Source organism: Apodemus sylvaticus, chromosome 18, assembly GCF_947179515.1.
Source record: "Apodemus sylvaticus chromosome 18, mApoSyl1.1, whole genome shotgun sequence".
NCBI classification, from domain to species: Eukaryota; Metazoa; Chordata; class Mammalia; order Rodentia; family Muridae; genus Apodemus; species Apodemus sylvaticus.
Window position 1 is genome coordinate 9,576,479 of NC_067489.1, and position 25,973 is coordinate 9,602,451.

Below are 25,973 nucleotides of genomic sequence, written 5' to 3' on the forward strand. Positions count from 1 at the left end.
GCTGAGGCAGCCAGTTTTGTGGGGCTTTGCCAGGCTCCCCACTGAGAGACAGCTGCTCCTACTGCTGAGGCACCAACTGAACAACTGGGCGCCAGCCTCCAGGTGCAACTCAGCTGTTACTATTTTAATGTCACCTGATTGAGCAAATCACTTTATGTTTCCCCACCCACCACATCCGTACTATTCCTGTAGAAAGTCCCGACTAACACAGCTGGTTGGTTTCTTTGAAAACAGTTGAGGTATCTACATTTCTACATTTTAAAAATAAAAGCATTTCCTAAAACTCCAACACTGATTTTGGCCTTTGTAAGAAGATTAACTGTCAGACACCATTGCGAAAGATCACTACAGCCATTTGTTTCTGTGACGAAGCACATCTCTCCTTTGCAATCTGAAAAATCGTGCGAATACATGATTAATTTCTGATTGCATAAGCCGACCCCTCCAGATTGATGGCTCACAGCCATGAACTGGGAAGGGAGAAATCAAACCAGATATGTGGAGACTCTAGGTGCCTGTGGGGAAACCAGCAGAGGTTCCCAACACACACCAGGTCACTGGGCAGAACCCAAGCAGCGGCCAGTGCGTGTTGGCGCTCTGCATAGAGACTGGATAATATCTGAATCTTAGGAAGAGGGTAACCCTGGCCCTGGGGGGAAAGGTTCAAGGCAGGCCTTACATCTGCCAGAGTCAAAACACAGCAGCCATTACCTGATGGTGTGAGAAGAACAGGGTTGCAAGCCCACAGAGCCACCCACTACTGTCCCCTGAGTCCCGAGGACAATCCAGGCCCTGTTTGTAGGCCATTTGTCACACTGCCCATCCAAAGATGCGATACCAACTACAGAGAACAAACCTGGGCAAAGCAGGCAGTGAGCGCTAGACCCTTGATCCCATCCTAGATGTTGGTATCGGGGCATCTGAGACCCCAGACACCTGTGACATCACATAGGCAACAGAGAGACCTATATGCCTGTAGCCAAGGCAACAGCCACCATGTTCCCAGAATCCATTGGGCTCACCTTTACCTGTGACCACATCACCATTCGTGTGTGTGTGTGTGTGTGTGTGTGTGTGTTTATGTGAGTAGCACCCCCCTCTCTCTCTCATTCTCTCTTTCCTCTTCTCTTTCCACTGCCACCTTTGCCCTTTCCCTCAATAAGCCCCACGTGGAGCCTTTTGGCCCGGTGTGGTCTCTCTGCTGCTGCTGCTGCAGCCATTCACCGACCCTGCCGCCGCCGCCGCCGCAGTTGCCCACTGGTCATAACACTAGATACTTCTTCAAACAAGCAAACAAAAAAATTATGAACACTGGCTTTTCTTAGTCGGTTTTGTTTGGCTTTGGTTTTTGTTTCTGTACTCCAGATAGACTTTATGTAGCACAGGCTGGCCTTGAACTCATAATCCCCATGTCTCAGCTTCTCAAGTTTCAGGGATTATAGATGTATACCACTCGGACAACTCCCTGGAGTTAGCACACCCACAGAAAGCTTAGGGCTGGCTATGACTGGCTATTTCCTGAAGGATGACTGGCCTAGGACCTCCTCACTACTCCTGCCCATGACTGGTACCTCCACACATGGCCACAAGGAGAACACAGATTTCAACAGTTGACCGGACTATTTAACTTGAACCTAACCAAGTTCATCTTACACCAATGCCCCCATGCCACCTCTCAAGGTGAAGACACCCTGGGCTTGGTGGTTTGTCACAAGGCTATGTGCAGACCACCCCTCTTTTGAACCGAGGACTAGTTAGAGGAAGGTAAATCAGACACAATATTCCAGGAGTCTCTGGAATGTGGGGACCAAGGGCTTTGCTCTCCAAGGTCTCCTTCCCTTGACGTGCTGGGGATTTTCCAATTTCCAGAATCATTTTTATTTATACCCTCCATAAAAGCTAGTGTATCTAAGGAGAAATAAAATGGTTCTCTGCCTTGGGTCAATTGCCTGGCTGGTCCAGGTATTAATTGCCCCGGAGGAGTGTACTATGTGTAGCACACAGTACTCAGCTGGAGAGGCAAACGGGCCTCTGGAAAGCCCGAAACAGAATATAGCTCCTACACACAGCCACAGGGAGAATACAATCAATTGGTTATGTGCACACACTATAGAGCCAGCCAGCGTGACCCAGCTCTGTGCAAAGGCTTTTATTTTAGTTTATGACCTGAATCTTCTCAGGTGACGAGGAGGCTGGGGTCAGGGTGCTGGAACCTGTGACCACCTCACTCCATCGTGCCTGGAATCGCTTAAGCGATAGAGGACACATTTAAGCAGACACTCAGGTTATAGACATACTGCACTGAGTGTGATGCCCTGACCTTAGCTGTTCTATTTAGTGGACAAAGACACTGGCTATAGTCAAGATTAATCTAGGATGAAAGCCAGGAATAGTCATTAGTTCACGGCTTTACTAGCCTTAGGTTCAGTTTCCACCTTGTGGGCCTGTACGTGCCTCCTCTGCCCGGCTCCGTGACCCTGGGCTCTGGTCCCTGAGCACCCCAGATGGATGGACGGATGGATGCTCCACGGCACACACGGATACAGCTGACACCACGGCACACACTGACGCAGCTAACACCACGGCACACACTGACGCAGCTAACACCACGGCACACACTGACGCAGCTAACACCACGGCACACACTGACGCAGCTAACACCACGGCACACACGGACGCAGCTAACACCACGGCACACACGGACGCAGCTAACACCACGGCACACACTGACGCAGCTAACACCACGGCACACACTGACACAGCTAACAACCAGTAGAACACGTTTGGTTTCCCTGTTACATAACAATGTCAGTCAGCAGCGAGTGCTGGATAACAGTAGAAGGTTCCACTTCAGCCATGTATTTGCCTGACTCCGAGGGAGCCCCCTAGTGGTTACTATATTTTAAGACCAATGCCAGGAAGGGGACAGGCTCCTCCTAGGAGAATTAAGGATGGACTCTGGCTGGACCACCATACAATGGAAGCCTTGCAGCAGCAGTTCTGTGAAATTGGAGCCACTTACCTGAATGAATAGACCATAACTGCAACCCTGGCCAGCACTTACGACAGTCTCTGCTCCACATGGATAGAGATGGAAACCCTAGGCCTGACAGACGCCCTTGAGCAGAGTCTGCAGGAGCCTGGGTAGGTGAGTTCAAGTAGGTGGACTGGTAGCTCGGTGCTCACATCCTGCTGGGAAAGGCCGGGCGTGCTCTGGGCACACGAGGTGTGCGCACTGTGTCATCGCATTGTGTCATCGTCACCCATTAAAGTGACTTCTTGGAGTTCTTCCTCAAAACTGAGGACTATTTACGAATGTTTCAAAAAACTGGTCAGAATTAAAGAAGCCGCCTTTCCTCCTTACGCGGGCTTCTGGTGAGTCGGGCGGGCGACTAACCCCAGCTGATGACTGGCTAAGAGCCAGAGGACAAGGAGTCTGTTAACAATAGGGCGAGCCTCCTGGACACCGGCCAGGAGGCATCAGGGGCGGAGGCAGCCCTGGGAGCGCAAGCCCGAGCAACAGGGCTGCAGTGAGTCTGAGCCTGACTAGGGTCAGACAAGTGAATGGCAGAGGTGCAGGGCCTGAGAAACAGGGTGGAGCTCCTCCCCCTTCCTCTTTAAGGGACACACGGGCTTTCTGCTTACAAGGGGCCCAGCGCCTACGGGGGTTGATTTTTCTTTTTTCCCTTTTCTTTTTTTCGAGACAGGGTTTCTCTGTGTATCCCTGGCTGTCCTGGAACTCACTCTGTAGACCAGGTTGGCCTCGAACTCAGAAATCTGCCTGCCTCTGCCTCCCAGAGTGCTGGGATTAAAGGCGTGCGCCATCACCACCCAGCGGGGGTTGATCTTAATAAAGGTCACTGTTTGGGGTGGAGAAGACTTTTTTCCAAGGGATGGTTACATTTTTCAAAGAGACAGACGGGTAAATTTAAACAAAACAAGCCCATCCTATCTCTGGTACACTCCTGTTTCTCAGCTCAAGTCTTAAGAGAGAACGTTTGCTTAAGGGTTTATCTGACTCTTGAGCAAGGGCAGCGGATTGGAAGCAGCCCAGGGCACCCAGGGTGTGGTCACCCTCCACGGCAGCCCAGTGAGAAGGCACATGTGCAGAAATTCATCCCAAACTGTCCGCTTACTTATGGAGGGTGGCTGGCCACGTCCTGGGAGGAGGACTGCGAGGTCACCATGTCAGGAAAGCCCAGGCTGGCCAAGGAGACAGACACAGATCCTTCCTGTTTTCCTTTTTTAAATATTTTAAATTTTTTTATTTAAAGAGGTATTTATTTAGTATGGGAGTACACTGTTGCTGTCTTCAGACACACCAGAAGAGGACATCAGATACCATTACAGATGGTTGTGAGCCACCATGTCATTGCTGGGAATTGAACTCAGGACTTCTGGAAGAGCAGTCAGTGCCCTTAACCACTGAGCCATCTCTCCAGCACCTCTTTTTGTTTCCTTTAATACTTATCTTTCAGGGGGACTCTGTCCCTCCTGAAAAGCACAGAACAGAGTTCTAGGTACAGTTCCCTCTGGCAGCCCCAGAATCACGGCGACATCGCAAACTGCTTCTGAACAGAGCAAGTTTGTGTGAAGTCTTTGAAGAGATGTTCTTCAGAAAGTGTACCAATAAATATACACACTAAAGATCTCGAACACAAGATATTTTAATTTGATACAACAGAAGAAAAATAATCCTTTGTAATCACTCTTTCTGGTTTACAGTGCATCTTCGCCTCCTGAGAGGAGACGGTAAAGGTCCCTGTGTCACCATGGGCACAGTGAGCCGCAGGCACTCAGCACTCGGCCCAGAGATCACGGAGGCTGTGTGTCCAAGGGCATGCTCTCTACATTCTCAGGGCTGGGTTTGTGTTCCTGTGCCACAGGCGGTTAGCCAAACACACCAGTGGGTTCGTGCTGTGGGCGCCAGCATGAGCCTGCTCTTCTGTCCTACCCTGCAGTTACAACGTTCTGAAGACAAGAGACAGGGCTCATGCACTCAGCTGCTTACCTGAGGATACTGAAAGATTTTCACACTCACATGTTAGCGTAAAAATTACAGACTTTGCATTATGAATCAAAATCTTCATAATTTCACAGCTTCCAGGTCTTAATTTTTTACTTGAACCCTCCTCTCAAAGCTCATTAAGTGAACTTATTGTTCCATTTTTAAAAGATTAACAGCTCGGTTTATGGGTGGATAGACTGCTGTGTGGCCGGTGGATGGGCACGGGTCGCTGGCAAGGTGGACAGACAGGAAGCTGTGGATGACAGGTAGATCTAGCAAACCTGGGCCACTCAGCTGTGCCACAGAACATTGCGTGGGACACCCAGGTACACAAAGCACAGAGCTTACACTACGGAGACTCAAGGACAGTGAGGCTGGAGGCCTTTAATTCTTCACCAAAACAAAGAGAAACACCGCTCCCCTGTCCAGGCACTGTAACTGGGAAACAAGACAAACGTGGACCACCTGAATGTCCCCACAGAGGGCACAACCCTGCCAACACGGGCCATACCCGAGGACAGTCAGCAGTGGCAGGCAGGCAGAGCGGGGGGAGATACACTTCTTACAGCAATCATAAAAGTTTCACATTTTGAAAAACTAAATATCTGAGAAGAATAGAAACGAGGCACTTCAGTGTTTTATCTACAGTTTAGCTCTACAGTGAGCAAGTTAATGTTTTGTGAGCAAAATTAAGATTATTGGGTAGCTAAAATTTATTCCTAGCATTTCTCTCATCTTTAAGTTTAAAATCAACATTTCTTTTTGAAGAAAATAAAATTCTGTATTTAAACGTTCAAAAGTAAAAATAAAATTTCATAAAAGAACTCGGTGCCGCCCAGGCCCACACTGCAGGCCGCTCCTCCTCAGCAGCTGCGCCCCTTGAGATGTCCGGACACCCTACCTCAAACCACCTTGCTTCTAGCATCTAGGTTTTGCTTTGTTTTTAACTTAATAAGGAAAAATGAACCTATTGTTAAACTGAATAACTGTAACCTTTGGAAGATGCTTCTTGTATTCTGACAAAGGGAGAAAGAAGGGTGCCACAGAGGCCACGTTCAGTTAGCTGCAGCACTCAGGTCGCATGCAGGGACAAGGTGGGGACGTCCTAAAGACCCAAGTGTCTGAGGCTGGCATGAACCTCAGAGGAGACTGGCTCACAGGACAGTGTCTACGAAGCACACATCCGCTCAGCACACACACCCAGTGGGTGGATGTTTCTGCAGCAAGGCAACGAGATGTTACCAGGAAGCCATGGTGTGCGCGTCACTGAGCACGAGACAAGCAGCTCAGTGGGTTCCTTCCCTGGGCTATGAGAGGGCTCAAGAATTAATGGTGCACTAGTGGGCGGCTGGAGGGCTTGGCCGGCCGTAAAAGCAATGTGATGTCCCGTGAGGCGCCTTCAGTTCACTCTACTTCTTCACAGGTTTCTGTCAGGTGGCCTTTGCTCTGTCGCCTGATGCTGACCAGCTTCCCCGCTGACCGGAGGCTCCAGCGGGAGCTGCTGGCCGAGTTGGCGAGGCTGGTGTACTTGGTGGAGCCCTTGGTATCGTCCTCCCAGGCAGACCAGGGCGGGCAGGCACCTACACCATCCTCGGAGTGGTCAGCGGCCACGTCTTCAGCAGTAAGTCTAGGAGGCTCCCAACCTTCGATCTGATCTGGTTTTTTAGGCTGAGCATTCTGTTTCAAAACCAAGGTATCCCAAAATCCTGATTTCTTCTCTGCCTTCAGTTCTTCTTTCAGTCGTAGGTTAGTTCTGTAGATGAAACAGTTTAGTTTGGTCACACAGTGATCTCATAATGTGTCAGTTTTATGACTTTTTTTTCCCTAAAGACTTTAACTTGCTTAGAAAGCCAACAGAACCCTGTGCATAACTTTGAAATAAATACTAAAAATAACAGTGGAAACTTAGTGGGTATAATCCTATAGAAGCCATGCTCTGGCATTCCATGCAGCGTGGGCCACGGACCAGGTCTTAGACAGGAGACTGGACGCTACTGTCACAAGGAACCAACTCTCAGAGGCCATGGGAGGAGTATGTGGGCATTTGAGCAAACCAGACATGAAAGACCAAGGGCCGGTTTATATGATAAGGGGAAATTCGATTCAGTAAGTGGGTTTTCAGTAGGGTGGCTCATATAACAAATTCCTCTTAAACATTTAGTAGTTTACTCAAGAAAACAATTACTCAAAACTTCGATCTCTAGCTCCATCCATTTGCCTAAGAATTTCATGAATTGGAGCTAGAGAACATCATACTAAGTGAGGTAACCCAGACTCAAAAGGTGAATCATGGTATGCACTCACTAATAAGTGGATATTAACCTAGAAAACTGGAATACCCAAAACATAATCCACACATCAAATGAGATACAAGAAGAAAGGAGGAGTGGCCCCTGGTTCTGGAAAGACTCAGTGAAGCAGTACTCGACAAAACCAGAACGGGGAAGTGGGAAGGGGTGGGTGGGAGGACAGGGGAAGAGAAGGGGGCTTACGGGACTTTCAGGGAGTGGGGGGCTAGAAAAGGGGAAATCATTTGAAATGTAAATAAATTATATCGAATAAAAAAAAATTTAAAAAAAAAAAAAAAGAAAAGAAAATACCCTCCAGACTTGCTTACAGAACATCTTGTAGAGACCTTTTCCCAATTAAAGCTTCCTCCTCTCTGAAAAAAAAAACACACACAAAAAAAACTTCAATCTTGAAAAGCAAATGGCTAGTCTGTGGGCGCGGCGCACAGCTTTGATCCCAGCACTAGGGAGGCAGAAGCAGGTAGTTCTCTGAGCTCCAGGCCAGCCAGGTCTATAAAGTGAGTTCCAGGAAAGCCAGGGATACACAGAGGAACCCTACTGGGAAAAACCAAGGGGGGGGGCACGGGGGGAAGAGAACAAGAAAGTAAAGGAAATGAGTGACAGAAAGAACTTGCTGTCAGTGTCCTCGCTGGCTGGCTCTGAGCATCTCTCAGACACCGTGGAGACACTAGGACACATCACCCAGTGACCTCCTGTGAAACCGCTGCTCCACTGCTGCAGGAGGCCTGCATCTGCCACCATAGATAGTCCTCTACCAGAAGGAAACAGCTATAGGCTTTCAGGTCACACCCTATGGTAACAGGCAGCTGTCACACTGTTACCTGGAAATGCAAACCTAACATTCTGATACAGGTACAATAAGGGAGCAACAGTGTGTCTGTTTACAGTTTCTCTAATCTTTAGGGGTTCCTTCCCATCACTACTTGTGGTTTTGCTCAGTTTTGAGGGTGCTATCAAACCAGATCAGTGTGTGTGCGGAAGGGCCCTACCTCACCCCCACCTCAGTCCTAACCCTGTGAGATCAGCTGTGCATTCCTTCACTGCCTGAAGTCCCAGAGGGGCTGCTGGGCCCTTCTGGCTAGGGAGATCCACAGCATTCCCACGGCTCCAGGCTGCCTTCTGTGAGGTCCATTTTCAAGTTTTAGCTTTTTACTTCACTTTAGCCTTTCAGAATGCTTTTCTGGTTATATAACTTCTACCCAAGGTATATTTTATTTGTCCCTGGGGCACTCAAAGAGTGCATCCCCATCTCTTTGTGCACCCAAGCATTCATATATCACAGTTTGCCTGGCTTTGCAGCCTGGGGCAGCAGAGGCCTCTCCGGAGGCAATGGAGGGTGTGATAACCCCTCTCTCTCCTTACACCACAGCAATCTCTCTGCACCCCTGGTAATGTCACCTTCTCAAGATGTCTGCTTCTGACTTACCCTTTGGACTTGGGAGATCTGGATGTTTCGAGTAAATGTTCTTCGTCATCTTTATTAAACAGAGAAGTTGCTTCTTTCCAACCTCTGAGACTTGCTCCCTGAAGTAAAGGTAAAAGGTAAAAGGTAAAAAGGGTGTTAGAGCTGATGCCACAATGCATAGATGTCTCCTATGCCAACAAGTCCACGGACGGCTTATGGGTGGCGGTACAGCTTGGAAGATGCAGCACCCGGAGACTTTATTAGTGTTAATGTCATACAAGTGGCTGACTCACACCTCAACCGTAGAATCTATGACACACTTAGGCTGTCACATGGTGTGGGCACTGAGCAGGGAACCGGGTAACAGGTGACGCCTTACATGTGCAGGTGCTGTGTGAGAAACACGACCGTGCGCATTGTGTGCTTTCACGGAAGGACTGGACTGTGCTGGCATCAATGGCTATGACACGGTTGGTGAAGGCATTTCCAGCCCCATTATAATCTCACGGACATGGCGGTGGAAATGCCAGAGGCCAAGCACATCCCAGACCCCTCCATATTTACGCGAAATAGTTCCCACCTGCTCATTTATGTTCCAGGGAAACTGCGTCTTGTAATGTACTAGCCCATAATGTTTTACTTGTGGAAAGTCATGTCAAAGCTCAGCTGTGGCCCAGTGAAGATTACCACGCAGGAAGGAACTGGGCCTCAGGTGCCTGCAAGCCCTCCGTGTCCCTGGCGATGCTGCTCTCTCGAGATGGCTGCTCATGGGTCACCCTTTGGACCTGGGAGGCTGCCTGCAGGCCCTGCGCTGTCCCCAGGCTCCAGCATCCTGAGGGGATGGCGATGCCCACCCGACCTCCACAGAGATAAGCTCGAAGAAGAAATTATGTGTTTTGTCGATTCTGGAAAATGATTTTATGCAATTTCACAGATGAAATCTAGATCTTACCATGAACATACCTGTAGATTATTAAGTATCTTAGTAAGCAGAAAGGAATACCGAGAGACCCTGGGAGTTTCCTGGAAATCTAATTTTACATCCCCCATATCATCATCCGCTGTTTTGTGTGAAGGGAACTGTCGTGGAGGTTTTTTTTTTTTAACTGAGGTGTTAAAAAAATACAAAAAGAGAGTTGTAAAAATGGAACTGAGAGGTGGCAGAGGCCTCTGATATGGAGACAATATAATATATATTTTCATTATATATTATTTATATTCCCCATGAGGGCAGTGGGAAACCTTCAAACATGCCCAGGCAGCAGGCTCCCACTTTCTGCCCCGTGTCACTTCAGGAGTCCACTCTAGGCAGAGGCCTGTCTCCAACTGTCAGGCCCTCCACCAACTCCCCTGTGTTAGAATCCTAAGTGGTGCACCCACACCAAAGAAGTCACTGCAGCCAGGCGGTGGTAGCACACGCCTGTAATCCCAGCACTTGGGAGGCAGAGGCAGGCGGATTTCTGAGTTCGAGGCCAGCCTGGTCTACAGAGTGAGTTTCAGGACAGCCAGGCTACACAGAGAAATCCTGTCTTGAAAAAACCAAAAAAAAAAAGGAGGAAGAGGAAGAAGAAGAAGAGGAAGGAGGAGGAAGAAGAAGAAGAAAGTAGTCACTGCAGGCTACGAGATGCGAGGGTGCCCAAAGACACCCGTCGAGAAACACAAGTCACACCAGTGCTGGGGCTGCTGGGGCTCAGGTGAGAGCAGTCTGTGTTGTCTTCACCAGGTAGGGGGAGTCTAGGTCTCATCCACTTAGACCCCGTGGCTAGCACTGAGGAACTGTCCCCAGAGTGCCTCTGGGAATGGAGACAGACCCACAAAACCAACAGTGACTCCCTGTGAGGATACAGACTGTGAGGGGAGTCAGAGCCAAGGTATTTGGGGGGGGGGGGGGGTATGATGTTCACCAAGCCCAGACGGTCCCGTGCAGACATCACAAAGCACAAACACCCATCGAGCCAGGCCAGCTTGCCTCCCCCTCCCCAGCTGGGGCTGCGCATTGCACTGACCCCTGGCTAGAGCTGCCAGGGAGCCAGCTGGCATTGTAAGAAAAGCCAGCGGGAGGTGGAACTCAGGAGCTTGAAAACCACCCACGTCTTGTTTAAGAAGAAGATGCGCAGTAGTCTGCAGTTAATGGGATTTAACCAAACAGCCTTGAGGAAGAGACATGAACAGAGGATGGGAAAATGTACCCGGAAAGGAAAACTTCCTAGATGCAAAAGGAGAGAGCGGTAAAGGCACTTTTCAGGAAGGAAAGATGGACGTTCCTTCCTCAAGTCAGGGTCCTGGAGGGGTGATGAGATTATTAATACAGACAGGCTTACTGGGCCAGTGGCCAGCTGTGGCCAGCTGTGGGCAGCTGGGCCTCCCGTGCTCCCGTCCACCTGCCTAATCACCTGCTGGTGTTTCCTAAGAGCCGCCTTTACCGAGCCTGCTGGTGTGACTTCAAGTGTGCATTGCACCCTTGAAGCAGTACTCACAGGCAGAACAGAACGGAACGGCTGACGTCACACACAACAGATTGGTTTGATGGCCGAAGTCCCCTCCTGCTTCTCCTGGCCTGTTAGCATTCTCATTTGTCAACACCTCAAACATTAGAAGAACCCAATCATGGTTTTTCCCGTCTCTCAAATAAAATGCCCAAAAGTTTTCAGGAATTTAGACTTTATAGTCTCTGGGTCCTTCCTCAGTGAACACTCTTTCCAATACGGTTAGCTGGCATGTCCTGTGTGGTGTCAAGTCTGCTCAGGCTGAGGGAGTTATCAAGGTTTGTTAAGTTTATGTTTTGCTGGATTTGGAGCAAAAAAATAAAATAATAATTAAAAAAAAGGCTCCAGGACTCAATGCTGGTGTTTTTACTGTGAGTTAGCTCTATTTCGGAGACCCCATAGCAGCCAGCCTGAGGGCTGCATCTACACCACGACCAGCCCTTAAATAAATAGGAAAGGTTAGATACTAGTCATTTAAAGTCATTTCTGGGAAGACTGACCCTGAGGCTAATGCCACATAAACACCCTAGACCTGAGGATACTGGGCAAGTGAGTCTCCTGGGAGTCAGGGACAGAGGACATCCTAGCAAGGCGTAGGCACAAAGCTTGCAGCCGTGTCATACCTATGCCGCCCCGTGGGAAGATCTGTATATACACTAACTCATCAAACATCAGCCATCACAGCAGACAAGATCTTACACAAAGCTAACAAGGCGCCGGTGTTCCCAGGTCCCCGTGCAGGGCACATCCCTCAAGGAGCAAAGTCTGGTGCCACCACCAGTCCAGCAGGTAACAGCCTTCCATGACACAGGAGCAAGGAAGGCACCGCCAAGGCTTCTGAGCTGCAGCGCAGCCACACTAAAGTGCTGAGCTAGGAGTCTGTGGCTCGAAGCACATTACCAAAGTACCCAGCATTCCGCAGGGCAGCTCTTCTGACTCCCTGGAGGACAACTGCAGAACTCTCCACAGAGTGAAGAGATAATAAATGGAGAAGAGCTCTCTTTTTCTTCTGGGTCCCCCCACTACTGTGGTGAGGAAGTTTCAGGATCCCCCGTAGACCGTGAGCTCTCCACTATACCCTCCAGCCTCCATCCAGCACAGAATACCTCATCTGCAGCACTGCTCTCACTGGTCACAGGTGACGGCCCTGTTCTACGGGTGCTCTAGGCAATAGCATCCCTTGGACGTTGTGTCCTGTGAATCAGCTTATGTGCACATCAGTGCCCTGTACCCAAAGCCCTGCTGCATTGCAGCAACTGTGTGTTCTGTGAGTCAACTTGGCAACCAAGGCCCTGTGTGGTCCTGTGATCCTACACGGGGCCCACACTCCTGAGGTGATGGACCCTGGTCCTTCTCACTGCAGTGTCCTTGATCAGGCAAGTGCAGCCTGGACTGCCTCAGTGACCCTGGAAGGGCGGGCATGCCAGGCAAGCCCAGATGGTCCCCCTCCAGGAGGGACCTCCCCTGTGTTTCTCTCAGGGAAACCTCACAGGAAACATCCCACAGGAGTGGTAAGAGCAGGCCTTGCTGTATCAGAAGATGCTAATAGTTCAGGGGCAGCAGACATGGACCTGAGGTGGGGCTTGCCTGAGGGGTGAGCGTACAGCCTTCACTGTGTGGGCATCTAAGAAATTTCCTTCTGAGCTTTCTGCCCTTTAGGGAAGACATGACAAACCTAAGAAGCAGCCTGAAAGTCAGAAAAGCACTCAGTGAACCAACGACAGGGAAGGCTAACAGGGCAAGAAGGGAGGGGAGCTACAGACAGGGAGCGAGTGCCTTCAGAGTAAATGCAATCTATGCTCTTTCCCCGGTTCTTCAGTCCTGTGAGTAAGTTGGTGTGTGGGAAAGGAAAAGGCCTCTCAGCTCCCCAGGACTCTCACTGGAGTGGGGAGGCCCAGGGAGGAAAAGTTCTCGCACGGACTTTACTTGAGATCTTGGCCTCTCCGGCCTGCCCCTCCCACTCTGCTCTGATTCTGTCCTAATTGTCCATGGCCCCAGTTTCCGGAAGTGCTGAAATACACAGATCGTGGAGAGCTGACTGAGGGGGCTCACCTAGGCAGCTACAGGGATGTCACCATCAAGGCGGCTGCTTTGGAGTCAGCCATGCCTCTAAGTGAGCTCAGTAAACACACTGGTCCCCCAGGTGGACGCTGATGGAACTGCACTTTGGTTTGTTGGCACACTAGCAGGAGGTAGATGCTTGTTTACATATATCCCAGAGAAGGGTCCCACAGCAGGCAGTGATCTAGGTGGTGGGGGCAGAGGCTTCCTGGGGGCCATCAAGAGCTGTCAGCATCCTGTTCCTCTCCGTGAGCACTGTAGACATGATTGTCACAGCAGAGCTATGTTCAGATCATGGGCAGGCTGGCCACCGACCCAGGCAGGCTGGCCACCAACCCAGGCAGGCTGTTTGATCAAGATACATGAAAGATGCAGAGAGATGACCCAAGTTATCAATTTGGAACTCAGATTATGTTAAGCTAAAACACTCAGGTTAGAGAGAAACTGGTATTCTGGAGAAATTTAGGATTCTAGGTCAACAGTGAAATCAAACCCAAGGCCTTTTATCAGAACCAGAGTATCAGGCTACAGGAGCGTTTTCACGAGACTCGGAACATCTGAGAAGGAAAAGCTGCCGAGTGGCGTGGTCCTACAACTGCCCTCACAGAGCCAGGGGCAGAGCAAGAGGGAACGCTGGACCCCAGTCAGAGACGGCTGCTCCAGGCTCCTGTCCACCGAGATAAACCACGAGAAACACAAACACACACACACCTGTGTCCCGGCTCAAAACACACAGCCAGTGTGAGAAGTTCAGAGGGAAAGGGCTGTGGGCGCTGAGATGGAATATCCACAGAGAAGGCACAAAAGAGTCTGCTGTTTTCTGTGCTCATTGGGTGGGGTGTGTATGTATAGGACACACACACACAGAGAGAGAGGGGGGGGGAAAGGGGGAGAGAGAGACAGAGAGAGACACAGAGAGAGAGATGGATCCTGTGTTTACAATGTCTCTGGGAGATGAGCAGGTTGGCTCACTGCAGAGAACTGGGGGCCCGGAAAACAGAAGTGAGGGACAGTTTGAGCCCCTCAAACTAGCGTATCACCCGTCCTCTCAGGCTGTCGTGTGGAAACAAGGCAGTGATTATAACACTTCTTACCACAGCTCAGATCGGGCCAACAGAAAGATGTGAGTTCACAGGCGGGGGCAGGGGGTGTGGAGTCAGTCTCCTATCTTTGGCCTTCATGGTTTCCTCTCAGCCTTGGGCTGGAGGCAGGGGTGGGGGGGGATGGGAGGGGGCACCCATAGGTATGAAGCAGGCAACAATAGTTCCTATTAGTCTGAGAGCAGAAGGGCAGAGGCAATGGTTAGATATTACCACCCACACGACAGACAGATTGGGAAAGGACCAACACACAGACACAATACATGGTAACAACAACAAAGACAGCGGATTTCAGGTATATCCTGGGCCATGCGAAGCACTGGATGGTACCAGGGTGAAGGTGGATGTGGGCGGCCCCCAGGCCATAAGCTTCTCCATACTTCATATTATAGGGCACTGGCGAGACCACAAGGGTCAGAGTAAGGGCACCCACACGAAGAGCGTTAGTTATGAGGCTGCAGAAATACTCCCTCGGTAAGAGACCAAATGGGATTGGTCTGTGAAAGGAATTCTATACCACAGGTAACATGGAAAAGCGAGAAACAGGATGGCAGCCATGTTTGTAACCCACAGAGCTCAGCTGGCTAAGAAGGCAGACAGCGCCACAGTCCACAGCAAGTACTTACTCGGTACCCTGGAGCAGAGATGCAGTCTTCGAGAGAGACTGCTTTCTACTGAGTTATTAAAGAGGGTTTTCAGGGTCTCTCGGATCTGCCCTGGAGCTCAGAGACTAAACAAAGACCGGATGTGACCAGATGACCAGCACTTCACCTGGGCTTAGGTTGGGAACAATTAAATGGCTGTTCTCAAAGCCCGCGTTTGAGCGTGGCTTATAGACATTATATGCGGAGGGCAGAGGGGACATCGATAGCTCAGGTTGCTCTGGGACATCTCCGAGGTTGCCAGGAGCAGGAGCGGCACCCAGACACAGACACACAGACACACGGTCACACACACACGCACGCAGTCACAGGGATGTCCTGAGACTTAGGCAGGACCACAGGACTCAGGCTCCTAGCAGACAGCTCTTGGGTATGGAGGTGCTCCCTGAGGATGCAGTCCCTGCTCAGCCAGCGCTCCTCCTCCTTCCCATCCCCCAACCTCCTGTTGTCCCTCCCCAGTAGGAACACTGCCACAGTCCTTTCTGTTCTCCTAGGAGGCAGGGATGAAGAGTCCAACTAATGACTTTTTCTAGAAACTAGTGCTCTAGAGTTCTATTTTCTCTCTTCCTTCCTTTTTCCCTTTCTTTCCTTCCTCCCTCCTCCCTCCCCGTCTCTTTCTTTCTTTTTGTGAAAAGAAATGGAAATTGCTCAGCAACACAGAGACCAAGCAAGATGAGAGGGATGCTCATGAGTGCCAAGGACAGACAGATCCGGACAGACAGACAGACAGACGGGCAGAAGAGAACAGTGTCCCTCTTCCTTTTGCAGCCACTTTGTCATTCCTCAGAACATGGAGTAACTAGAAAAAACAAACAAACACACAAACAAACAAACACACAAACTGGGCCTGCAGTGCTCATCCATCCTAACAGCTGCCAGGGCCTGTGAGCTTGCACACTGCAGCGAGCGAATGTGCAGTCTCAAAGCCCAACCCTTGGAAGCACTTGCTCCCCGCCCCGAGGCTGCCTTCTCTAGACCAGTCTGGAAGGCAAGTTAGAATGAGCCAGGACCCCCACAGACCGAAGGCCCCGCGGGGCTGTGCCCCAGGCAAGGATTAAACCTTCATTGTGTTTGATCTAAATCTTGTACTGCTACGTTAACTGTCTTGTGAAACACTGTCTTGTGAAACACGGAGGGCGGGCGGGCGGGAGTCGGGCGAGCAGCTGCAGTTGGTGGCCTGCAGCAGGTGTAAAATGGGCAAGGTTCTGAAGGTTACAGGCCTCACAAATAAAGGCCGGCCGGCCAGCTTGGGAAGCTTGAGTCAGGCATCTGGAGGAAGATGATAAACAGCAGTGGATTTAGGATGGAGGAACCCCGTGCCGCCACCACAGCAGCCCCACCCCCACCCCGTTGCCTACCGCCAAGGCAAGGGCAGCACTGAAGGCTCAGTAGCTCCTAGTGATCACAAATGCCATTCTCCAAAGAAAGCATTACGTAAGTAGGTCTGGCGATTTCACTAGAAGATGAGACAAGACAGGAAACGGATCCAGATTGAAACTGCGGGAGGAGGAAGGGTCGGTGAACTGGGGGATGGACGGACGGACAGACCGCAGAGCTAGGTAAGGGAGCACTGAGAAACAAACCAGGAGCGTGTAGGGAGGGAGACCCACGCTGCGAGAGAGAGCAGTCTGGGGACAGCAGAGATTGATTCTCAGGCCACAGCACCAACACGGGCCGGCCGGAAGGAAAGGCACAAGCGCCCACCGATAGCTTCAAGCTCACGCAGCCCAAGCCTTCAGCACCTAGTGCGCACGCTCCCTGCAGACTGGCGCTCGCTCGGTTCCTCTGGGCCCTCTTCCTGCCACTCTGACAGGCAGCTGTAGTGAGCCGCACATGCCAGAACCGACCGGCCAGTGGGGCTGGCCTCATCTGGAGCTCTTTTTCCTAAACTTCAGACACCGTTGCCTGACGGCAGGGGTGGGGGACACATTACTTAGTTTTAGCTTTACGTGACATGCGTGACTTATCCACGGAGTAGAGGCGACGGTCCGCTCGCTTTTTTGCCCATGCAGGATCTTTTCTTTTCCCCATGCTATAAGACACCACTCATTCTTGGCCCAGACCCCCGTGTCCTGAGCCAGCCGCACTGGTCTTCCTGTTCTAGGCAAAGCCCGGCTCCATCTCACTCTAAGGATGCCCAGGCAGGAAGTGGGAAGGAACAGGATTTAGAGTTGCAGGATTTAGAGAAGGAGAACGGGGTTCCCAGAACTCACGTCCACAGCAAACTGCAGAGACAACACACATGGGGTCCTTCTCCAGGATTCCACGTGCAATATTAAGGCAGCCCAGAATCCAAACAAATAACCTGTCCTCTCACCCCTAAAAACGTCTATTTTCAATGTCTACTGTGAGATATGAAACTAGGTATCAATTACACTAAAATTAATTTTAACTATTTGCAACCACAATATTATAACAAGTTAGAACAGAAACTTAATTGTACTGTAAGTCAAAGAATTCAGTTGAATAAAAATGCCAAAACAAACCACATCTAATACATAGACCAAAAGCGTGTGATCTGTATTTACAAATCACAGCAATAATCTAAATTACTATTACAAAATGAACTTAGAAAGGTACGGTGCGCACACTCAGTAGACAAAGAAGAACAAGGGCAGTCAGTCACACACCTTTAGACAATCCTCCAAGCCCTCTGAAAACCACAGAACCTAGGCATGGCGGCCATGGCTACCCCACCTCCAGTTCCTCAGAAGCCTGTGCAGAGCCAGTGATGACTGAGGCACACCAGCCCAGGGTCAGGGCTGGGACGCCTCACAGGAAGCAGACAGATGCAAATACTGAGAGAAAGAAAAGACCTCCCACCAGTCACCTGAGCTCCAGCCTGAAGAGTTGGAAAAAGAAGAGCACGTGAACCACAGGCGGGCAGATGGAAGAAAGGGAGGCCAGGACAGGGACAACGGACAGAGGGCAACACCGAGAAATCAGGAAAGTGATGACAAAAAACGTAAACACTGGGGGCAGGGGCCCAAGGCCTGAGGCCGAAACATCATCTGAGCCTCTAAAGTCAAGATCAGCCTGGCTAAAAAATGGATAATCTGCTTCAAAGGAGTATCACAGACAAAACTGACACGTTTAATTAACTGAAGGAAACAAAGATTCACATTGCTCAGGCTGAAAATGAAACATTACTCCAAAATATAATAAATAGCTGAGAATTAATGTAACTTATATTGAACGAAACATTACTCCAAAACATAATAAATAGCTGGGAATTAATGTAACATATCAAAATGGACTGATTCCTGCAAACACATAAAGGACTAAACATTTCAATAAGAAATAGAAAATCTGAACAGATCTAAAACAAGCAAAGAGTGGGAACTAGAAGTAAAAAAAAAAATGTCTCCAGGGCTGGAGAGATGGCTCAGCGGTTAAGAGCACTGACTGCTCTTCTAGAGGTCCTGAGTTCAATTCCCAGCAACCAAACGGTGGTTCACAGCCATCTGTAAAGGTATCTGATGCCCTCTTTTGGGGTGTCTGAAGACAGTTACAGTGTACTTACATATAATAATAAATACATCTTTAAAAAGATAACTAAACATAAAGACAGCAAGATTTCATATTTAGTCTATGAAATTATAATTTTTTAAAAAAGTCTTGCAAGATCTGAACAGATGAAAAAAGCATCTCATATTTTATGAATCAGAAGACTGAAGTGCTGCTAACTTAGCAATGTTCCTGAAACTGATCTACAGATTCAGTCCCTATGGGAGTCTCGGCTGCCTTCTCTGCAAACAGTGATAAACTGGTTCTAAGATGCATATGGAGTAACTAAGAATCCCAAACAGCAAAATTAGCCTAGAAAAACAATTACGCAGAAGAGCTAAGGTTTTCTTTTTTTTTCTTTTTTTTTTTTTTGGTTTTTCGAGACAGGGTTTCTCTGTGTAGCCCTGGCTGTCCTGGAACTCACTTTGTAGACCAGGCTGGCCTCGAACTCAGAAATCCGCCTGCCTCTGCCTCCTAGAGTGCTGGGATTACAGGCATGCGCCACCACACCCGGCGAGCTAAGGTTTTCATCTCAAGACTTGGTACACTGCGAGCCATGATCAAGACTGAGGTACTGGTGCATGTACCCTGGGGGTCGAGAACACATGGCACACACAGTGCAGCTGACTGTCCAGAGCAGCACCGTGACGCTTCAGCAAAACAGGAGTCATCTTTCCCACCAATGTGACAGCTAAACTACATGCCAAAGGATCAACTTAGACTTACTTCATATCCGGTACACAGGCGCAAGAACACAGGCACGGTTATAAGACCTCAAGGTCTGTGACTCTTAAAGGCAATTAGGGTGACTCTTTAGGACTCTGGACTTGGGAATGGAGAGATGGCTCAGCGGGTAAGAGCACCGACTGCTCTTCCAGAGGTCTTGAGTTCAAATCCCAGCAACCACATGGTGGCTCACAACCATCTGTAATGGGATCTGATGCCCTCTTCTGGTGTGTGTGAAGATAGCTACAGTGTACTTTAAATACATACATAAATACACAGACTCTGGATTTGGAAAGTGACTCCCAGAATTTATATTCAAACCAGAAACAACAACAAAAGTGAAAGCGTGCTTCAGCTGATTTGAGTCAAGAGAAGAAACAACCTCCTGACCTCCTGCTCGGGAAGTAGCTGCAAAATCTGGTACAGGCAGGCAAGAGGCTTTTATCTAGGACATATGAGAACTTTATATTTCAGCAGTAAAACTACGGTTCACTCAGCCAGGTGGTGGCACACACCATTAATCCCAGCACTCGGGAGGCAGAGGCGAGTGGAGCTGTGTGAGTTCGAGGCCAGCCTGGGCTACAGGGTGGAAACTGCAAAACCAAACAGAAATTAGGAGTTGCTGATTCTTTTTAATGAGACAAAATTGAAAGTCTCAGGGGTTGCCAAGGAAACATAAAATGAGACAGAAAACTACTTCACACCCACTGGGGTCGTTAGAATGTAAGGTCAGCTATCAGCAGGGGTTGGCAGGAACACAGAGCACCCAGAATCCTCATGACAGCCATGGGATGGAAACTGGTCCAGCCATGGGATGGATGGCTGTTTTCTCAACGGCTAAGCACAGAATCAATCATAGGGCTATTTTCATACTCAGGGTCGGAGGTCGACACAGAATCTTGTCCAGGAATGGTTATACCAACACTGTTATAGAAACAATCCAAACCTTCATCGGAGTATAAAGGACAAACAAACCTTTACATCAGGCCAAGGGAGTATTTAGATTCAAAACAGTAAGGACGGATGATTGCATGGACCAGTGTGCTAGGTACAGAGGTCAGTCAGGAACCCCGCACAATTACACGACTCCCTTTATGTGACATTCCCACACCGGAAAAGTTACAGCAGCAGAAAAGTACTGCGGCTCCCTTAGGTTGTGAGGGTAGCCAAAGCCGGGCGCTTCCTGTGAGGGGAGACCACAGCTGTGGAGCACAGCGCCCCTTCAGGTTCTAGAGCTCCCTGCACCAGTGAGCTGCTAATAAAACAAAAACAAAAAACAGGGCTGGAGAGATGGCTCAGCAGTTATGAGCACTGACTGCTCTTCCAGAGGTCCTGGGTTCAAGTCCCAGCAACCACATGGTGGCTCACAACCATATGTAATGGGATCTGATGCCCTCTACTGGTGTGTCTGAAGACAGCAACAGTGTATGTACTCATATACATAAAATAAAATAAATCTTCAAAAACATTAGAAAGGAAAATGCAGGGGACTGGTGAGATGGCTCAGCAGTTAAGAGCACGACTGCTCTTCCGAAGGTCCTGAGATCAAATCTCAGCAACTACATGGTGGCTCACAACCATCCGTAATGAGATCTGATGCCCTCTTCTGGAGTGTCTGAAGACAGCTACAGTGTTCTTACATATAATAAATCTTTTTTAAAAAGTTAAAAAAAAAAAAAAAAGAAGAAAAAGAAAATGCAGGCAGCACACTGAAATGCTGAGGAACCCAGACCCCCAAGGAGCTGGCCCAGAAGTTGCACATCAGAGTCTAGAAGGAGATGCTCTTGGTGTGGCAGTGCATGCCAGCCACACCCAAAACTTAGGAGATGGCGGCAAAAGAGGAGTGGGCAGTCAGACCCATCCTGCATTACATACGGTTTTAGGCCAGTCTAGCCACCTCTACATTTCCCTGTCTTTATTGTCACAAAACTTTAAAAAAAGAAGAGAGAAAGAAAGAAAGGAAGAGAGAAAGAAAGGGAGGAAGGAAGGAAGAAAAGAAAAAAAGGAAACAAAAGAAAGGGAAGGAAAAGAAACTATTTTAAAAACCAACTCAGAGGCTGGCAAGATGGCTCAGCGGTTAAGAGAGCCAACTGCTCTGCCAAAGGTCGTGAGTTCAAATCCCAGCAACCACATGATGGCTCACAACTATCCGTAATGAGATCTGATGCCCTCTTCTGAGGTGACTGAAGACAGCGACAGTGAGTGAGCAGGGCCAGAATGAGAAGAAAAAGTGTCTGAAGAGAGCCACAATGAACCTACATATAATAAATAAATCTTTAAAAGAATAATAAATAAAATAAAAACCAACTCAGTAAGTGCAAACATTCCGAGAGCCCTAACTGGATGGATACTGGCACCTTTATCTAACAACATTAAGTGAGAGAGAGGCAAACAGCAGGTCATAGGAGAAGGACAACCATTCGCTGTTAGCTTTCTATGTGAAGGGTCATACGACACAAATAGAAAGAATCTAAGCCACTTTGATCTTGGACCTGGCGCCTCTGGAACCCCGGGAGATGAATGTTTGCTGTGAGGCCACGACAGTCACACAACATAAAACCAGAGAATGAAGACGTGCTTGGTACGGAGAGAAATCTGCAGCTGACACGCACAGGTCTACCTCGAGGTGGCTTCTGCTTTGGAAAATGGCTCATGGGAAATGTAATGATGTGTGAGCTGTGGAGGCAGGTGGACAGCTTCTACTTTACTCCCTCACACAGAATGCAGGGTTCCTGCAGTAGACCTGGAAGTGGAGCGAGGCCGAGAAGCTGCGCTTTATGACCCTCCACGCGCCCCAAACCCACCCCTGAAGCTCCCACAAAGGATGGGTGAGCAGTCTGAACTAAGAGACTCACCCCATCCCCCATCGCCGAATCTGAGTTGGTCAAGGGATACATACCATTGCCTTGAAAAGATTTACAGGAAACTGTGTCCTACTTTTCCCAGTTTGTAACTTACAGTTTGAATGGTGAATCCCCACAGAGAGCTCGGGGGTAGAGAGAGGCCAGTGCCGGGCATCTTACAGTCCCTTGTCAGCATTATCACAGGAACTGAAAGGAGTTTTAAAAACAAGCCAAACAAGTGCAGAAGGACCTAGTTAAGCAGATACCGCACACTTACCTAAGGACACCTGGACTCACACAGCCTTGAATGGTTTTTAGCTAGGGAAGCTAGAACAGCAAGTGTTTCACGAAACTCCCTCGTTAGCATAAAAGAGAACAGCTGGAGACATGGCTCAGCAGTAGAGCAATGGCCACTTTTCCAAAGGTCCTGAGTTCGAATCCCAGCAACCACATGGTGGCTCACAACCATTTATAATGGGATCTAACACCCTCTTCTGGAGTGTTTAAAGACAGTCACAGTGTACTTAATTACATATAATAAATAAATAAAAATAAATCTTTAAAAAAAGAAAGAGCAGTGAAAGATACAATTGTCTGTCGCTGAAAGCAAATGCACATTGTAGACTTATTTGTATATTTGCATGAGTATATAAAAAAGGCTTAAAATACATTTTTTGAGACAGAAGGAGTTATGACCTAACAACATTCAGAAATCTTGTACTATATGCATCATCAACTTTGATTTTTTAAAGCAGACATTAGATTTATTAAAAAACATTATCTCCTCTTATGTGATAGCTGGAATGAATAGTCCTTATAAGCCTCGCTGAATTTCGTATTATATTTATATTAAGTTATATTTATGTCTTAATGCAAACAGATGTTTCTCTTTTTAATCTTTTATCTTCTATTTCAATTATAGTGTTTATTTTTAACATTTCGTACATGTAAACAATGAAAAAACAATATTAGCCGCCCATCTCCCCCCAACTCCCCCATAACTCCCCAACATGATCTCTTCCCAACTTTATGCTCATATTTTTTGATAACCCACCATAGTCCGTCTAATTAGTCCTATCGCTAAGACATTTATTTTCAACATCATCATCAACAACAACAACAACAAAAAGCCAATAATCTAAAGAAGTGCAGAGCAATTTGTTCCCGCGTGTAAAAACTAGTCTGGGAGTGGTGGGGAGAGTGTAGTCGTGGGAATGGTGGGAACCTGGGGTGCGGGAGATACAGGGCACAGGTACAGGTGCTTGTTCTGCAAGCCTGACCATCAGAGCTGGATTTCAGAGGCAGGGCAGTGAGTCTGCACTCCAGGACCTCCGACGGCAGCTGGGGGTGGGGCAGGAGGCTGGGAAACGTAAAAACAAGGAGACCCTGCTCACCAAATCACCAACGGCCGCCCGTGGAAAGCAAGAACTGACCCTAAAGTTGTCCTCTGACCTCCCCACATTGCCTGCACTCACAGATCACACACACACACACACACACACACACACACACACACACACACACACAAGGTTGTCCTCTGACCTCCCCACATTGCCTGCACTCACAGATCTCTCTCTCTCTCTCTCCCTCTCTCTCTCTCACACACACACACACACACACACACACACACACACACACACACACAGGACAGCCCAGCAGTCACATTCTCTTACTTAAGTTATCTGGGATCTTACAGAAAGCCCACTCTGCCTGCTTACAGGAACTTCAGCTGCTCTCCAATCTTGGAAGGAGGTGACGATGCCCTGAAGGTAAACAGGTAACTGGTCTCCTGAGACAAAGGGACAGCATTCAGTGCCAAAAATAAACTTACCACTGAACCATGAAAAGACACCGAAGCAATCTTAAACACATACTGCTGGCTAGAAGATGATTAAAAAAAAAAATCTAAAGACTGCAAACAAATGCTCATTTTTGCGTTTAAGAGGTGCCATCTAGCTACAAAACCTTGAAGGCTAGGAAAATAAAAGGTAGGAAGGTTCTAGGGATACCAAAAGATAACTTCTGGAATGTAAATTCAGACATAAGCCATACCCCAAAGCTTTACACTTATCAGCTAGAATGTCTGTGCGCTGGCAGCGTTAGTAAATTCCCAAGAAATGTCTTACAATGAAACTTTATTCCTAACAAATGCTCTTCTGCTCCAACTAGGGAAGAAGCAATCTCGGGACTGCTTCCAAGTTTTCAAAAGAAAGATTTGCAACATCTACAGTTTTCAAGATATGCTTAAAAAATAACAAAATAACTTTATGCTTAAAAATAGGCTTATTTTGTGACCTAAATTTCATAGCACGTGAGAGGAATCAAAGTGTCCCGAGAAGGTGGGCGGGGAGGCCTCATACACATCCACCTGGGATCCTGTTAATTAAAAAATTCTAGACATTCCAAGCATATCTCTACACTTGTCGGGCCAAAGCTTTTTCTGTATAAAGGTCTCTGATCTCTTCTTCCGGGGAAGGGAGGCGAGAGGGGATCAAAAGTTTAAAAAAAGGAAATACGTGTTGGGCAAATAAATACCCAGCACACTTTATATTCACTATAGTCACCAAAAGAAAAATAAAAATAAAAGGAAAAAACAAAAACAAAACAAACGAAACAACAACAACAAGCTTTTAAGTCTGAGCGAACCGCCGTCCCGGGCACCATGATTCAGGAATTCTCTGTCTCTCCTACTCTGGAATAAAAATACCTGGCCTGAAAACGGTCACCCCGCGTCCCCGGTGTCTCAGGCCGAACCCTAGAGCCCTTGTGGCAGCAGAGCGAAGGGCAGCGTCGCTGGCCAGTGCGCAAAGTGCCCGGGGTACGTGTCCCCGCGGTACCCCACACACGCTGGCTCTGGGGCCCACGACCTGCAGGATCCGGCCACTCATCAGAGGGGTCCTCCGGGGCAGTCACCTGGCAGCCCCGAGAAGCGTCGGGTCCCTGCCAACTCCGTACCGAGCACGCGACCCCATGCACCTGCACTCACTCGGCCTCCAGAGCACCCCGCGGCCCGCACCTGCGCCCCGACGCGGGTCCTCACCGGCGCCGGGGCGGCTGCTGATGCCGGCGGTGCCCCTCGCAGCACGTCCTCTTCCTCGGGGGGCTCGTCCAGAAGCACTCGATTTCGGCTCAGCTTCCACATCTCGGGTGCTCGACCGCTCGGCGCAGCGTCGCTCCCGGACTGAGGGAGGACGCCCGGCCTGCCGCGGCGCTGGGACGGAGCGGAGGACTGGGCGGGGAGGGGCGGTCAGCTGCGGGTGGCCGTCCCCTGCCCGCCCCCAGGCCCGCCCCCAGACCCTCCTCCAGCCTTCAGGTCCCTCAGGTCCCCTGCCCCCTGGCCCTCCCCCACCCTGACACCCAGCCCGCGGGTCCTCTACTTCCCCAGGAATGCCCCAAGCTCCTAAAGTAGGTCCCCCAGGGGAATCCAGTCGGCTGAGTGCTTTACCAAGGGACCGAGAACCCGGGCGCACCAAAACCACGTGACATTTCTCACCGGCGGCCCCTCAACTCCCGGCCCTCCGCTCACCCAGCCCGATGGGCGTGGTCCATCCTGGATCACCAAGGCAACGCCAAGGTGGGGCGGCGCAATACGCATGCTCGCGTGCTCGTCCCGTTGGTGCTGGGGGGGGGGGGGGGGCGAGGGCGGGGCTTCTCGGACAGCCGACTGAGGGGTCGTGGTCTATGCTGATCCTCAAAGGTTCATTAATGGATAAGGACCACTGGAGCGGAGGTGGGGGGCACCTGCAAGGGAGGGAGTTTCTAGGGAAAGAGAAGTCTTCCTGCATAGACAACGGTCACTTTGAGCTGCCTTGAGGCCTGCACTGAAGGAATGATGGACACATGTTGACCAGAGGAGGAAAGAGTCA

The 25,973-nt window shown here is 49.3% G+C and overlaps 1 protein-coding gene across 1 annotated transcript; it reads right to left on the minus strand.

Annotated features, from left to right (window-relative positions):
• Positions 1–4,649: 4,649 nt before the first annotated feature.
• Positions 4,650–25,633, minus strand: Tdrp (testis development related protein). Its single transcript, XM_052162577.1, has 4 exons — positions 25,553–25,633; positions 25,148–25,336; positions 8,744–8,841; positions 4,650–6,761 (listed from the first exon to the last, which is right to left on the minus strand). Exons 2-4 carry the CDS (start codon positions 25,247–25,249, stop codon positions 6,413–6,415), a joined length of 549 nt encoding a protein of 182 aa, XP_052018537.1. The 5' UTR covers positions 25,250–25,336; positions 25,553–25,633; the 3' UTR covers positions 4,650–6,412.
• Between the last annotated feature and the right edge of the window lie 340 nt (positions 25,634–25,973).